At 39.4% G+C, this 18,251-nt stretch overlaps 1 protein-coding gene across 1 annotated transcript in view; it reads left to right on the top strand.

Annotated features, from left to right (window-relative positions):
• Positions 1–292: 292 nt before the first annotated feature.
• Positions 293–18,251, top strand: part of LOC148892903 (cytoplasmic phosphatidylinositol transfer protein 1-like) — a 36,998-nt gene continuing 19,039 nt past the window's right edge. The window contains exon 1 of the mRNA XM_089007235.1: positions 293–568. Within this exon, the coding sequence (XP_088863361.1) occupies positions 521–568 (48 nt within the window). The 5' untranslated portion in view covers positions 293–520. The remainder of the gene's footprint in view (positions 569–18,251) is intronic.

Below are 18,251 nucleotides of genomic sequence, written 5' to 3'. Positions count from 1 at the left end.
TACAATCACAGATGAAAAATTGAGGCCCTTTACAGCATTTACGTTACCCACCCTTGCAATATAGTGTAAACTTTTCCCCATATTGGAACCATTGGCAGAGTTTGATATCTGCAGTTTTGCATGACTTAGAATTGACAACATCGAGACCAATCGACTCAAGAATTCCTTTTTTTTCAAGGGGCGGGGGGCGAACTCTCTCAACACTCTTATTTTGAAGCTCAAATCTGTAATATTTCCGGCAATGCTTTCCTGTGAGCTTGTTACTGACTCCTGACTCTTCAAGGAGGGGACAAATCATACAAACTGAGCTGATTTGGGGTCGTTCCATTCCGTTATCGGACGCTTGCCTCGCTGGTTCAGATGAGCGAACTCCGTGTATTGGGCCGTAGTTGGAAACCGTCCCCCCGTCTGCGCTGACACGACGCGAATGACTTTTAGATTTCTTTCTTTTGTGGAACGTACATCCCAGTGAGGAGGGAGCGTTGTTAAGCACGTTCTCAGCGGCACGCAGCAAGGGAAGATGTTGCTGAAGGAGTACAGGATATGTATGCCGCTCACTGTGGAGGAGGTGAGTTCTATGCATTAGTGGCGTTTTCATGCAAATATGAAGATTCAGTGTCGTTTAGTAAACTCTGTTAGCTAACTTGGGCACTGTGCGCGCGCGCGTGTGTTTGTGTGTGCGCGAGCGTGTTTGTGTGTGTGTGTGTGCGTGCGTGTGTGTGTGTGTTTGTGTATGTGTGTCTGCGCGCCAAGTTCAGATGAGAAATCCACATGTCAAATCAGTGTGCACGCACGCAATTGTATGTATATATGTTTTGGCGAATCGCACCGCCTTCAATACTCGTTTTTTATTTTGTCCAATATTTCCCAATAACAAAAGTTCCTGGTGTCAAAAACAACTATTGTGCATGTCCTTTCTGAACACGCAAGTATCATAACAAAATATGCATGCTCTACAAAACCAATCTTCTTTTCCTTTCGGATTTTCCCTTCAGGGGTCGCCAGAGCGAATCAGTGCCCTCCATCTTCAGAGGTTTGATTGGCATGTTTGTTTGGGCCAAGCTTTGATGTCGGATGCTCTTCCTGACACAACCATCTGTATTTCTCCGGGCTTGGGACCGGCACAATAAGACATTGGCTTGTGTCCTCTTGTGGCTACATAACAAGCAACTCTGTGAATTTAATAAAGATAAAGATACTCGATAAAAGGCCCCCCAAACACAAAATGGTCATCGGTACGGTAACATTCAGATAAAAGTAAAAATACTGACGATAGAATCCCAAAATATATGGTCCAAAATATTTTTGTAACACAACAACTGCAGCATCCAGTTCTGGTATATGAACAAAATCCAGTTTAACAAGACCAGTCACACAATTAGGACTATTTTCTACATAAACATTGCTGTAGCAGACCTGGTTGCTTTTCTTTTCACTCACTTATTGTCGCTAACTTGAAATTTAACTCCCCTCGATCATCAAACAAGAAAGTGTTGCCAGCTGATGTTGTGCAACAAACTTTTGAAAGCCAGCCGCATGGTGCTTCAAAGCTCTTTATGATCATCGTAAATGTGCTTGTCTTGATGGGGGTATAGAAATATGTCCTCACAACATGGTAGATACAACCTCACTGACAAGTGCATACAACACACATTCATAATAGTTTTTTTCATTTATGCGTCTCCATTTCTCAAAATTCATTTGACAGATCATTATAATGTGTTTGACCACACTGCAGTACAGTACTGCATTGCACTAACTGCAGTGCATTAGCTTTTATAGTACTGAGATACACACATGCACATACAAAGTGAGATGTGCAGCCACACATTTGAGTGACAAACAGCCCTCATTGTGTGCTTTCTGAATTGTCGATCAGGTCCTGACTCAAGTCTAAAATTAGAAATGTAGGATAATTGTTCTCCTGTACTGACATGCCGATTTCAAACAACATGGCAACATATTTTTGTCTTCGTCAATTCTGATCATGATGTTGCGTGTTGTTCATTGTTTATCATTTTTGCATTTTTTTGACACCACCAGTAACAAGACAACACCAACAAGAAAAATGTAGCATTCTGGATGTTGTCATGCTGACTGTGATAGCACGTGGAAAGCATGTGTTTTCTCTGATTGACTTTTCAGTGAATTGTGCATCTGATTAATATCACCAACACTGACGAAATGCCTGCATGTCCATGTGGAAGTTTAAAGTGAACCAGAACATCACTGCACATGCGACCAACTTCCTTTTGTCAGAAATTGATCTTCAAAAACATTTCCCTCTGGGTGTAAGTCAAATTTCACATGATGAAATAATTGCAAAACTTGATTGTGATCTAACGCAGTGTCTGGTGTTGTACCATGACTGACATATGAGAAGCCAAAAAGTATGTTTATACTGTGCTTAGTTTGCACCATACCCACCTCAGGGCATGGGCCAGAATGAGGCATGCAGGTCAGTTGCACAGTGCAATTGTGCCATTATATGGCATTTGTTGCATAGGGACTAAACAAAGCACATGTTTCTTCAGCTTGATTCCCTTTCTTGCTAGTTTGGACATAAAGAGGACCGCAGCTCAGTCAGATGCATTTGCCTGTATTTCAATGAGATGCCTCGGCGTTTCTTATTATCATTAGAGGGAGGAGACAAAGAGGAGTGAAAGATGGATTTGGCTCCGAAAAGCAAAACCGAATCTCTGAGTTGACCTGTCATGGAACTACAACTCCATGAACACCACTTCAACTTGTATGTAAGACTGAGCAGGGAACAGTTTGACACTGTGTGTGCTATGCTTTATTTGTTGGTTTATTAACAATTCTGAATTCACACATTTCTACTCTTTTCTACAAACCCGGTACATTCAAAATAATAGTGATCTCCCTCCCAACGCCTTCTTGAGGATGTCACAGAACAACATCTAAACGCACTTCGGCAACTATACTATGTGGCCGACAATATGGAAAATGAGATAAATGGAAGGAGGCAACGAACAAGTGAGCGTAGCGGAGCGGTTCACTGTTACTCAATTACGCTGCAATGAAAACCCAACAAAAGTAATTTCTCTGTCTTTATCAAGTTGAAATGTATCATGATAGACCACAGGTGTCAAAGTCAAGGCCCGCGGGCCAAATCCGGCCCGCCACATCATGTTTTTCGGCCCGCGAAAGCAAATCAAACTTGTTAAATTCCATGACGATTGCTAAAATCGGAGCCAAAATTTCATATTTTTGGATGTCAACCACAATAAAAGTCATTATTCTTGACTTCAAATTTGAAAACAAGTTATTCATTAATTTGCTATGTGCTCTATATGTAATATTTGAAGGGATTTAAACATTCTAATGGGTTCCCCAAATTCATAACGGCACTCGAGAGGAACCCATAACTACAATGTGGCCCACAGCAAAAATTGACTTTGACACCCCTGTGATAGACACAAAGAAGCCACTTCTTGTGTTTGTTCTTATCATGGCAGCACATAATGTCATGCCAACCCCTGTTTCGTTAAAGTTTCCTGCCTGTCCAAGTACAGAGGAAGGAAGAAGGCTGGACAGACAGACAGACAGACAGATGCCCAGATGTGGAAAAAAAAATGTGAATGAAGCTGGTTTTTAAGCGTTCAAGCTAAACAATGGCTGGATAGCAGTAAATAATGGAAAGTGTGCTAATTTGGAACTTCTAAGAGGTGTTTTCAATACGTCTTTCCCAGTTTTAAGCTAATACCAAATGTTGGTTTGCGTGTGCATGCATAAGTGTTATGTGTTCAGTCAGACAAGGTCATGCCTCTTTCTACAATATTCTCTGGAAACGAGGTCCCTGCCAACTTTAAGAAACTGAAATGTCACCACAACCGCAGATTTAGGAGACACTTTCTTCACAGTGTTAAGTCCAGATGCACTGTAAACAGTGAAGAAACTAGTGAGCGATGTCACACTGGACCAGGTCATCTATGAACCATGCAGCTCTTTTTTGTCCTCTCCCAACCTTCCTGTTGTGCGTCTTAAATTTCTCTTTGAGGGTTCACCCAAAATGTGCAACATTTTATGAAATTGTGGCGCTATGTGAACGTTATGTTATAGAAAGGAGTAGGTGTCATGCTTGGTGTTGATATGGAAACTTTTTCCTGTCAAGACAGTTTATGTTTTGCTGCAGTCTTAGTAAACTTAAAAAAATAACACAGAAGACAATAAGACATTGCACCTGATATAGGGTTTGTCCTCACACGGATTTATTTTTGTGATTTATGACTTATTGCAAATAACAAAGGTATTTTTCTTACAATTTTGCATTCCATTCCGAAAACTGGGTTTTATTCTCAAACTCTTTTTGATACATTTTACTCGACAACTGAGTTATTGCTAGAGACATTTTCTTTTCTGCTGGAAGAAGGAACAGATTAAAAATACTTAATATTTATTGCTCTCATTACGTTACACTTTTTTATTTCATTTTACATGAATAGCCGTGATTACTCTGTGTGCTGTTACTCGTGAAATATCCAAAGGTTTTTTGATCTCACTGCATCCTCTGTTTTAGTATTATTAAGTACACAGGATTTCACGACAAATCAAGTAAGATCAAGCCAATAACTCGATCAAGTCTATATAGGAGAATTTTACATATTCTTGCGGTGGTAGCCAATTGCATCTATGCTACATTGAGTTACTTGTGCAAAGAATGAGAAATGTCAAAGGAAACGTAGAACCACTGCATTTTTCTCTGTTAAAGATGCTCTCGCGAACACCTCCCAGTCTTCAGCTGACACGCTCATTTGTGAGCTCACCCTAAAATGCTGACATCATGCAAAACTACCATCAATTGCTTTTAGTCAGCATGAATGATTTTATGTTCAACCAAAATGAATGCCTACAATGCCATTAAAAAAAGTATTTTGCCCTCGGTTAAAAAGTATTTTGCATATTTATCGCACGCAAAGGTTTTGAATCATCGAATTAACTGTACGTGCTGCTCTTTGCAACATCTTTCCTACATTTTCATTGCCTGTGAAAAGTCACCTTTTTCCTCCCTTGTTTGCTGGGTCACTATTCTGTCAACATTGCACATGCTAGGGTGTGGGGCGATTACCTATCTTTGAAGGTAGTACAGTAACTGAGATGAAACCGGTTCTGTGTGTAAGGTAGGGAATGCTAGAAGACTGAGAAATGGTGTGAAATTACAGACCTGCCACTCATTATTTGTGTGGAACCATGCACAGTTAGATCAAACCATCTGTATGATAGAAAAAATATGTCAGTAACGTGACCGCCATGACGATTAAGTCACTCTTTTTGGGAAAAAAAGCCTTTAAACAGCGAGTGATGTACAGTAAAATGTTAGGGTTATTGTTTTTAGTTATCATACATTTGCTTATGATACATTGATTGTGCTTGCAATGAAGAATGCTTAGGCGTATCATAAAAATGCTCATACATGTAATCACACATTTACCTTTGTTCTTCGTCTTTCACATTCCCACTTAATCATTCAACTAACTATACATTCAATGTTGGGGGCGTAGTTATTTATGTGTGTTTTATGACCCCCAAAAAGTTTTATTCAAGCGCTTTTAACTAAAGTGGATTGAGGATACAGTACTTGGTAATGTAAGGCTCTTTAAATAAGAGGCAGCCAAACTCGGTGAGCAAGTGTCCAGATGGATAACTGCAGGGACACCTCGGCTGCTGGCTCACACGAGCGTCTTTAATAATGAGCCGCCTCACCAGGGTCTCACTTATCAACAGTGTGTATGCACAAAACAGGGTCTGAGAGATGCGTACACAACATCCTGTCTACAAGTATCGGTATGTCACATTTTTCAGCCTTGTTTTTGCCTCCTATTTAGGGTTAAATATTACATTTTCAAATAAGATTACCTACATGCAGATTTGTTTAATTTTGAAGAGTAAAAGAAAACAAATGCTATTCGATACATATCGGTATGGACTGATATAAAATACTTCTATTGTCACTGACTTTTCACCATATTGCCTATTGCCCAGCCCTCCAGCCAAGGTCACCAAACAATATTTACACTGCAATAATAGTTATTGTCATCACGATAGACCCTTCACACATTGGCCAACATGACTCCATTTCCATCTACTACTTTGCAAAGATCATCTGGATTTGGGCATGTCGGGACTGTGACCAACGTGCAGATTTCCATGTCCTTGACTCATCATGGGAAATTGTCTTACTGGTCTGACTTTTTTTTTTTTTTACAGCTGAGTCACCCACAGTTTTTGTTGGAATTCCACTCCTTGATAAGTGAGACCCCAGTGAGACCCCAGGACCAATTACACATCATGAATATCTAGCAATTTGCCCTTCCCTTGTCAATGCCCTTCCCTTGTCAAATAATACATTCAGTTAACCTCTAAAACTTCATTGGGCTTCAGCCGCGTAACTCTATCGGACCACTTGCATGTGGACAGACTGCTGATGTTGTTGTTATGAAAATGCATGCATCAAGAAGTGTTTGTCTTCACACAGCGGCCAAATCGTTATCCAGTCAACACCTGAATCAGACACCTGGTGGGGGCAACCGCAACAAGTGTCATTTTGTCTCTCGGAGGATTAACTGTCATGAAGCATTCATGTATTTCAGTATATTGTGTCATCACTCAAGAAGGCCCCTTCATGCAACACAAACAATTACTTGCTTTGAACAATCACAAGTCGAAACTCAAACTTCATATTATTTTTGAAGAATCCCATGGGCACATTTTGTTCTACATGTATTTTTTTCTACGTCGTGGTTGCTCAGGGTTAATAATGGACTTTATATTTCATTTCACTTATTCTGTTCAGGGTTACGAGTGAGAAGTCTATCCCAATTGACTTTAAGCGAGAGGCAGACTATAATAATAATACATTTTATTTCAACCGCCTTTCAAAACTCAAGGACACTTTACAGTCAAAGACAAGCATATATACAATAATGAATAAAATACAGTTATTAATAGAATACAATAAATAAAATACAAATATAGAGACTACAGCCTGTAATGGTAGCCAGTCAAATTCAGGGCACGTCAAAGACAACAAACAACCAAAAACGTAAAAAAAAAAAAATCTAATTTACAAAGGATGTCATGAATATTCTCTGCGCTGAGGGATATGACTTGAGATATAAACTCAGAAGTGGCACCACGATATGTACAAACAATAGGGAAACTATTACTCACCAAATAACTCAAAATGCATGAAAACCAAGATCCGTAACCCTCGTTTGCACACTATCGAGTGTGCCTGTGGGCATGTATGTATCGTCAGCGAGAAGAACATTTATGGGGTGAACTAATGTTGCATCTGGAAGAGGATTTGGCTCACCATTTCAACACCAAAAGTGCTCGAACGTCTTTCAAACCAGTCATCCAGCTCTTCTCATAACATGAGTACAGATTTTTGATTTGGAACTTATTACGTCTATTCATGACACACACCCCTACAACTTTTTTTTCATTCCATCCCCAAACCCCTCATTGTCAGATTCCTCCCATCCACTCACTCAGTGGTTGTTGAGGACATGGGCTGTTTGTTTCTCTGGTGTCATGGTGAGGTGCAAGACCTTTCGCCATCTGGTATACAAGACAATTCTGTGATTCGATCAAAATCCCATTTAGTGCCATTTACTTCTCTGGAGGAAACCATCATGTGTTGTGATGGCCCATTATCCAACCATTCTCATTTCCTTGATGTGCATGTGCTTGAGTGTTTGTGTTCCTGCGTGCTTTACCTTTGTTTCATAACACAAGAGCACCATGACAGATTTGCATATATCGAACACCGAAAGCAGAATAGTTAACTGCAGTTAGCTTAGTTAACAACCTGACGATGCCCTCTCCAAGGCCCTCCAGACATAATATTCAGTTTATTTGGCCTTTCAGATTCAGATTACCAAGAACAGATCAGTTTTGACCAATTAACTTGGGCCACGGCCACTTTGCATTTGAAATATAATAAAAAGATTGCAGATAAACGTCATCCCGCCCAACCACATCACCAAAATGGATGAGGTTCAGCTAACATTCGACATCCCAGTGAACCACACTGTAGGGAAGAAGGAGACCAGCATTACGCAAGGCAAGAAGTCAGCTTTAATTGTTGTGCTTAGTTGCCATGGTAATGGACAGAAATGATCACCTATAGTGATATTTATGCGGAAAGAAAAGAATCCATCTGGAGTCAATTAGGAGTTGCAAGTGGCTTTGGAGCGATAGCGAATACAGCTTTTTTAAGACTGTCAGGCAGCTTTAGAAACATATAGTCCCTGATTTCATCCATCAATCGTCTTGCAGATATTTACCCCCTGGTTTATTGCTTTTTGGCTAAAAATGTTTGCTCATTGGGAGCAGATAGCTGAGCACCTCCCACACATTTCTCTTTATATAGACATTCCCCAGTGTGGGTGTGTGTTTTACTTTACCACCTCCCTCTCACTTGGACACAACCCTTTTATGTGCTTCATGCCAAAATGACTCAGTTTTCTGAGATGTTGATTGTTTTTCTTTTTCATGCTGTCACTGTGAAACGATTGAAGCTAGACGATTCTCTCGATGAAAATAACGGAAAATGACAGTCAAAGCACATTCCTCCACCAACGCCAAGATTTCAAATTTCAATGTAAAGTTATTGATGTTTGAGCTGCAAGCAAGATTTGAAAATAGCAACATTGAGTACTTCCGGCTCCCCACGCACACACGACCCCTTCCCACAGCCCACCTGTGCGTTCTGAAGCAAGAACCACATCAGTACCTTGAAATGAGCCACCACACAAACACTTTAAGTATTTGACTGCACACGTTCCCAAAACACGCATAATTCATGTTTACAATATAACACTCTACACTCTAAACACTAAACAATCTAAAAGTCCATATCTGTCACATGCTAAGAAGCACATCTGAGAACAAACGAACGGAAGTCTAGGGTTTCACAATTGACCTAATATTTTTGCTTTTTATCGAGCAGCTGTTCCCGTAAAAAAAAAAACAGATTCCGGGGCCAGTTCTGCAATGCAAAGCATGCTATGTACCTGTATCATTTCCTTCTCTCGTCCTAAAAGCATAGAGCATATTGTGTGGTATGTTCAACAACTCATGGTGAATCCAGTTACTCCTAAAGAACCGTTGAATCTTATTAGTGAACATACTTGACATACTGCAACCTTGTTCATAGTCACTGAGGCCATGTTGTGTATTTGTGAAGGAGCAGCGCAGCATTAAGAATCCATTTCAGGGGTTCCCAGAAATCACGTCAATGTGCAATGAGTGAAAGGAAGACAAGAGCCAATTTGGATTGTATCCTGTTTTGGTCCAATGCCAAATGAATGTGTTTGTATGCTTCAGCGGGTGTTTTCTCTCTCTGCATTTATTTTCCCACTGCTAATTCACTTGTGCAGTTGAATGTGCTTGACAGAAAGCAAAGGAATTCCAGAGACAAGGCCTTAGTTGGACCATTTTTGGGTTTCATTCTGCCAGCTAAAGCTCCAACACTGAACGGATGATGTTGACAGCCATTCATTTGATTTAAAACAAAACAAAAGATAACAAAACTGTGTCTAAGGTTTTTGTTACTTTCCTGGGATTTTTTTTTCCAAACAGTTCTGTAACTTCGTTCGTCTCAGTCATCTCTATTTCAATTGTTTCGGCATTACCTGTTTAAATTGCACACTTTACTGTACATCCAGCTGAAAGAATTGCCTGTTTCAGGATACTATTTTGCTGTCATGAAATTGGTGAGACTCTTTCAATTTTGTGAGCTTCTGTAAGGTGCCATGTTGTGTTTTCTGAGCATATTTCTTCATTATAACTCTGGCCTAGTTATTTTTACATGCATTAGTCTTTGAATAGAAAATACTACACTGCATTATTCTGCCTTTCTAATAGTTAACTCTTTATAATGTATGACATAATTTTTAAATAATGTTTTTTTGTGTAACTCGTGTGAAAAGAAAGTCATATTAGTGCTGTCACTTGTGAACCGTTATGTAATTGATTCTCCTATCGACTGGGGGCGGTTGTATAAAAGGCAAATGCTGCCCCTTCCTGGAAAATATTGCCAGAGGTCTGACTAGCGCCTTATCGGCGTCCACCGCAAGAAAAACTAAAACCCGAATAAATTCCGGAATGGTGCTTTACATATTTTCAATTCCTGAATAAATTCCAGAATGGCAGTGAATGAGTTAAAGACTTAAACTCAACAACAAAAGCTATAATTAACTGTTGTTATTCGTTACACCAGTACCACTACCACTAATGCCACGTGACTGTGTCTGAATATTTGAGTGAAGGTCTTTGGAAGTCCACATTGGTTTCTCCTATTTCCACATTTTAACTTTACAGACATCAGGGATGATTTTGGACAGTCACAAAAGTATCAATTGGACAGATGGCTCCAACAGTGCACCGAAGAGCAAACAGATGAATTTTGTTAGCAGATTTCAAACACCAGCAGAAACGATTTCACTGTTGATAGCTCAAACATTTTGTATTTTATGATGAAAGAGACTCATAAAATGGCTCATGATCAAATCAACAATGAAAAGTAATTGCGTACTGGGGATCGGTTTACATTTTTAACCATGTACTTCTATTAAGTGGAAAAAAATAATGGAAGCAACCAGTCATACTAACAGATTTTGCGGAGGCTGTGAAAGTCACAGATCTATGTGTGGGCGAATTCAATTGACACACAAAGCTATTTTGGACTTTGATGAGCATAAAACAATTCAAAATACATCTTTCCAATGGTTAAGGGGTAGGAAGTGATGGTTAAGAATCGGCTCGAACACTTCGACCTTAACAGGAGTATCAAGACCAACATTATACACTTTATACCATGTTGAATTTCACCAGCCTCACACGGGCAGGTGGAGTAGGTGCTATTTAAGATGTATGGTGATATTTTGGGGTAAATAAAAATGAAAAAAACAAAGCTGACTACAGATAATGCTCCACAATACGGATGATGAAATAAAAGACTGAGTTTCATTGGTGCCCGACCGGGATGCATCTAATTTCTTAAGCCTCGTCTTTTGCTCCGGACTGCTCTGCTGTCACTCTCCGCTTTTCCTCTGGTGTCCAAATATTGTAATAAGGTTACTTGGAGCTTGACATCTTGACAGGTGTGAAAAAGGGGAGTTCTCTACCCAGTTATGCTATCACCCATAGCTAAAAATAGCTGCAATTTAAGAGTGAGTGGCGACCTTAGTGAGGATGGACGTTCATCGATCGGAAAATGTTTTCCATCATCACATGGTGCCAGAGAAAATATTGTGCCTGTTTTTTGATGTACTGTGTTGCCGGGTGAAAGTAACACTGGCTTTGTGCACAAACTCTGTGTGAAATGCCATTCAGGACAACATTACATCAGCAGTGTGCGCAATGGAGGGTATTGATGTCAGAGGGGAGTTAGATTGAAGGAAGAGAGATGTGCATGTTTAGCAAGTGGATGCAGTGTACACGAGACATTATGCTTTTGAACAGTACCTGACATCCACATACTACTTAGTCCAAGGTATGCAAAATAATATAAAAAACATTCCCCATTTGTTTTGTGATGCCTGTTTTGTAATTCCAGATGGCATCAGACAATCTAAAAATACTTCAATTGAAGTCAATAGAGAAGATAGCTCAACAGTCAAGTCGCTTGTCGATTTTTGGCGTAAACGACTGCAAGGACAGTATATTCTAACACTCAAGATAAGTAAATATAATTTGCATACAACAAAGAGAGTGCAAAAAAGTGCTTAAGATTGAATAACTGTCTCTTTTGTGTTGCGTAATATTTATTTTGACTTCAAGATGGCGCAGTGAAAGTGGCTGCCTTTACAGCAGGTCCATTATGTTTTTTTTACTTATTCTGTTTTCTTTACTCTTCCTTTCATAATTTTGTTGCTGTGAATTGTGAATTTCTCCATAGTGGGACCAATAAAGGTAATCGAATCTAAACTAATTTGCATACACCTAGTTTTTGGTTGTTTTCTTTCAGTTTTAATTTTTATACACGGGTATTTCAATGCTACACAAAAAGACACATTGCACATTAAACTGTGTGGAAATGCAGAAAGACCCTGAAGTGATGAAAGAAGGCAACACAGACACACACAAACAGTCCTAGTGGCCATTCCCATCAAAGCTGCATTCACTCAGGTTGACCTTTTGATTTGAGTTACGTTTACTCAGCAAGTCCCTCCCTCATCATTTAACCCGCACGATAAGTCAACGTTTGCACAGCAAATGAAGGCACTCATGAAAAATGATTGAAGAAGCATTTCCCAAATGTTTACACAGGCGCATCATATGTAATCGTGAAATGGATGACAGCTCCAAAAACCGATGAAGACAATATGCCAGATGGCTCATCAAGAGTATCCAGACACAAAATGTACAAGCACAAAGTGAAATCAGTGAAAAGGCAATTTGAAGTGAACCGGTGTCTCAAGATGGAACAACTTAATGTTTGATCATATTTGTAAAACATGTTGAACAATCACATATTTACTACTTACCTGTGAATTCCTTTGTTTTATTCTATTGTTTTTTTTGCATCATTGCAACCAACAACAACCGAGTGGGTATTTTTATTCCGCTGAGTATTTGACAGTCTTGCGGTCACGGTGACAGTGGCAAGGGAGAAGTATATAAGAGACTAGTTGAAAATTCAAGAGCAGCCTGCGAGTATGACAAGTAGATGAGAGGAAAATGGGAGAAGCCATTTGAAAATTGATACGTTTGAGGCGCTCGTGATGGGAAGCTCAAGACAAAAAAAAAAACATCTTTGGCAGGGAGAAAAAGGGGGCTTAGAACAAAATGACTTTTGTTGTTTAAGGGGGTGGATGATTTTTTTTTTCTGCGGTACTGTGGATGTGTAATGATAACTTCTTGAGGTGAACATGTTTGTCTTTATAGCATGAAAATGAGCTCACAAGAATCCCCCTTTTGTTTTTTAATTCACAGATTTTATAAAAAAGGGATTGGGAAATCAGACAAAAAAAACAGACATTCTTATAGATCAGGGGTGCCCATTACTTCGATCCCAATCGACCGGTAGAGAACGGAGTGATTCCAAGTCGATCGTGAGCTGTGTAGAGGAGAAAAAAAACAACAAATTGTGCATCTTAGTAATAGATTTTTTTGTGTGAAAGTACACTGCACCCCTAATCAACATTTCAGTTTAATTTTTACAAAAAGAATTAAAAAATGAAATAAAACAAAGCAGGTAAATCTTTAACCTACAATTAGCGCGTGATCTGCGTCACTGGAAGTTACAGCTTGTGAGCAGAGCTGATGCGCTATATCTTTTATCGTTCTTCTCATTCAGAGTTTCTTTTGTGTACAATTCAGCGATGGCACAAGCAAAGGAGAGGAATCAAGAGGACTGAGGCTAGCACTTTAAAATGGTACGTGTTAGCTATGATAGTTAATAGGTTGTAAAAGTGCGGCACATTCCTCAGTGTCGGGCTGTTGCCCATCATGGTACAAGTGTGTGTGCGCGCACATCAGCGGTAATGGGTCGATTGCGGGAGGTCGGTTGATCGTGAAGTCGATTTTCTGTCTAAAAAATTACAATAGCACATTCATTATACATAAAATAAGGTAGATTTTGTGTAGTATTAAGGCTTATTTAGTAGAAAATTATGTTTTTTGGGGATCTGGAAACGGATTATTCTCATTTTAATATTTTCCTATGGGAAATTAATGTTTGGAAAACACACTTTTCACCTTACACACACTTTCTGGGAACCAATTAAGTTTGTAAGCTGAGGTATCACTGTATCAAATAACTCATGGGCGTGTATATTTATTTTTTTCTGTCGTTCTTTTTCAATTTTGGCCTGTTTATCAGAACTCCACCACCTCAAAGTTGGTTTCTATTATCTCTGTTCTCGACAGTACCACATGCTGTCTGTCTGATTCTTTTTCTGCCCCATCACATCTGCCATTTATCCAGGAAGTGTTATTTCATCCTTCCTCTCCCCGCATGCCATCTCCCTGTTCTCACTGGAACATCCTCTCTACTATCTTTTTTTTGCTATACATTTTTTTGTTGTCTGTTCTTCCTCCTGTCTCTTACTGATTAAAAAAATGAAACCCCTTCATAAATTCTTTGTATGCAAGTGTCGTAAAATTCAAACTCCCTCCCCGTTATTTATGACTGCAACCCGCGCCAGAGCCAACTTCCTCCTACAGTGCTGTCTTTGTTTGCCCCTTCAGTAACACCTCAGTGAACAAAATGCATGCACCATATCTGCATTTAGGCTGTGGAGGCATGCTAACCTAATCTAACAGATAGCGACATGATCAAACTCATTAAAATATATTCACCATGTACTTAAATGACGCCATATTTCCATAAATGACGTAACACTGGGACCTTATTATTTGTGGATGGCATTTTGGTCTCTTGGAATAAGCTGAAACCAGAAGCTTGCATCGTTCCGCATATAATGAGCTGCCATGCTTAAAGTCTATTAAATTGTGGTCATCTTTCCAGAGAGTTGGAGAGTTATACATTTACTAGAACACTTGCTGGATTGATTCACATTTCAGATCGATTCTGGTCTTCATGAGCTCATCTGTTATCAACAAGCCATGTTTGTATCGTGTGCTGTATTTATTGATTTGGTCGAAGATCTCTTAACTCAAAAAGCCAAATATTTCATTGTCATTTTAACTTGAACCCAACATACATTTAGCTGGATATTGATGTGAGTTATAAACCTTTAACTACATTAGTCCTGAAGGGAGGTTTGGCACATCCGTCTTTTTCACTAAACGTGGTCATGAATTAATTGTTCTGAACACACACTGCGTGAATTTTAAATGCCTCCACTTAATGACATGGCTGGAATTGAGAATGAAGATATTAAAAGACACGTGAGAAAGCACACCAACACAACTGTTCACTCACCGAAAAACAGACACAGACCCTCATGCACACAATGTTGTCACACTACTCTCTTGGGCAGGCTACAGCTGGTGTGTGCTGGCTGTATACTTGACAAGGCGCTGCGACGACCTTTATGTCAAGAGTCAGTAGTCAACCGTGTTTTAGCATGTTGGATCTCTGCTGTTACAAGCCATTGTCCAATCTTATTTTATCTGCAGCAGGAGGTGGAGGCATTGCAAGTGCACACACACAGATTGGTTGTTATCATGCTCAGATAGCTTGCACCAATAACGTTTTTTTTAAATCACATTTGTCACGATCAAGTAGTCCTACACAATTTTTGCTGCAGTTTTCGTTTTACCCTTTTTTTTCCTGCTCCATCGTCCTGTCATGTACGCTGCTACTAATTACACTCCTGGTGCCCCTATTGACTCAAAGGCTTACAGCTCAAGAATAATTTTATCTAGAGAGGGCTACCTCACACACGGTACACTTGCCCAGTTGATTAAATGCGCACAGAAATTGAGTGTGTGTTTGTGTCTTTGTGTGTGTGCCGTGGCAGGTAATGAAAGTGCAAAGGGATGGGGGTCCATCACAGTGCCAACAGCCGTACGGGATTATTTAAGCGTCTGATTAATGATTGTGGGAAAGACTCCAATGCTGTTACACAAGCCAACCTTTATAATGTAGTTGCAGTGAAAGCATTTCTTCATTGATTTGTTTTTATTTCTTTACATAAAAAAATACCGACATCCAAAAAAAGAGGAACTCCAAACTTCCAAATTACGTTGTTACGTTCCAAATGTTATTGTGATATTTTGCTAACAATAACAATGCAACACGATAGCGATGATGTGATAATCACTCGATTGAAATTAAATATCTAACAAGAAAACAATTAGTCTTTCACAATGTGGCCAGTATGGCGGACACAATATGGCGGTCACAATATGGCAGACATTGCCTCAACATAAAAAAAATATAGTTCATTTAATATAATTTATTTTCTCATAATTTAGTTGATCCCCCGCCTAAAGTTACAATTCAAATTTCATATTTTGTGACCATCAGTAAAATTGCATCTCAAATTTGAAGAAAACTATGCTATTTTTTATGATATTATTAAATGCTTCCGGAAGATGTCTTTGGAATAAAAATGTAAACTAAATTAATGATGATACAACCCAATGAGTTAATTTTTCAATCACATAGTAACACACATAACGAGAAAACAAGAGTTATTGCTTTATTTTGATAAGACATAAGTGAAGCCATTACATCATTGCCGATAAATCATCTCTGGACATGCTGGACTTAAAATGGGTGTTCTCTCGATGAATTTCTATATAATGGAAGGTGTACGTCTGTGTAAGCTCTCAGTCGTACAGGAGTGGTCCATCGCTGAGAAGGTTTCTTCAGCCGTCATCTGTACAAATTTGAAGGTTTCGGACGTTTCGCCTCCTATCCAAGAGGCTTCGTCAGCGAACTAAAGTCTGACTGGTCGTATCGGCCCTATTTATATATCCCTAATGTCCAGACATGGCGGCGCCGGACACAGCTATGATATATAGCTGTGTCCGGTGTTGATTTTTTGGGTAAATGATTTGGTAGAGATGTAGAATTGGACGTCATCAGCCTAACAATGGAACTGGTGCCCATGATGACGAATGATTTGGCCGAGGGGTAGAGGTAGAGAATGAAGAGAAGAGGACCAAGCACAGAATCCTGGGGGACACCTTGGGGCAGTGTAGGAAGAGCAGTTGTTGATGTGTATGAATGGTTTCCTGTCTGTAAAATATGAGCGTAGCCAGTTGAGGACTTTGCCGGTGTTGTTTAGCGATTGCAGGCAAAAGTAGAATAACGTGGTTGCTGGTAACATACAGTAATGTTCAAATTCCAATTTCTCTGATACAAAAACAAACAAACAAACAATATTATTGGTCGTTCTCAGAGCATTTGTGTTTTATAAATATTGTTGTTGCTGTGGTGTAATGATAACAACCCACTTCTTTGATTTAAGTACAAAAAAGTGCCTTGTTAGACAAATAAGGTCAAGGAAAACACAGGACACTTTGTTGTTGGACTGTGACATGATTATCTTGTGGAGATTCCAGATAAGAACAAGCTAGGAGTACTTAATTATTGTGTTTTTCCCGCGACTGATTGCCTGTTTTACTTGAGTGGCTGTAAACAAAAGAGCTGTTCAATCAGTTTATACAAGCTTCCATTTGCTGTTGTGTAATCTTTCATCGCATATGTGGCCATCACGCTGTTCAAATAATCACATCGGCCGTGATGAATGTACTGTGCGTGCACCCTCATAATTTTTCGCTGATGTCACCACGGACTATCTGGATTGAAAAAAATCGATTCATCAAATCAATTTTCCTTTTTATGGCCCGTTATCGATTCGTACCATAAATCCATCCTTTTAATACATCTGGTCCCCAATAAATTAATGTGACTTGTTGCCCCACACAAGCTCTTGTCGCAACACAAGACTAGCATATCAAAAACAAGATGGCAAGCGCCATCATGCTTTAAGGCATTTTTTTTGGTTTGATTTAAAGAAATACAAAGACAGAAAAAAAACGGAAGCTTTGTGAGACCTTCATCGGAATTTGAATGTTGTGATCCTTCGTGTGTTTTCCCCACTTTATTTACACAGCCTTGACTTTTTATCAGGTCATGTTCAATAAGACATACAAATTTGGGTTCAATTCTTAAGGCCACAATTCAGATTTTTTTGCTATACACCAAGTTAAAGCAAGACATTTCGACTCCTTGTAGCATTGTTTCTTCTTGGAATGTCTGTTGTAGCAAAGTAATATTGCTATTTGAAGTCCTTTCCGGAATCAAACATCAATCGAAGTGAACGGTGAATGAAATGGCTTTTGGAAATCTGAATCGATAAGCAGCAAGAACTGCTGAGGTCTTGATGAAATGAAGCTGATGTCATGCTATTTTAGTTTCGCCAACTCTGTTCTCACCCTTAATTCGTCTTCTGCGTCAGCGTCCTTCAATCCTTCAAGCCTTCATTTCTTATGTGGCCTGAAGAAGAGAGAGTCGAGATCAATTCTATTATTCACGGGTGCTCTGTGGTTGGCACGGACACTCTTGCCACAGGTGCTTTTAGAAATGCCTTCAATTTTTTTTTGAAGGGGGCAGGTGGTTGTAAAAGTCATGTGAAGGGAGTTGAGTATGGAATTTTCATTTGTATAATTGGGTAACGCTCGAGTAAGCTGCAGTTTTTGCTTGCTTCCGCAATCTTTCTCGCCATGATCCAATGACTGGCTGGACCTGAAGGCATTTGTGATATTGCTCTATGTCCGAAACTGTGAATACATTACTT

This window comes from Hippocampus bargibanti, linkage group LG10, assembly GCF_051943395.1.
Source record: "Hippocampus bargibanti isolate YZ-2025 linkage group LG10, ASM5194339v1, whole genome shotgun sequence".
Lineage (NCBI taxonomy): Eukaryota > Metazoa > Chordata > Actinopteri > Syngnathiformes > Syngnathidae > Hippocampus > Hippocampus bargibanti.
The sequence above is the reverse complement of the archived record's forward strand: the minus strand, read 5'-3'. Positions and strand labels throughout refer to the sequence as shown.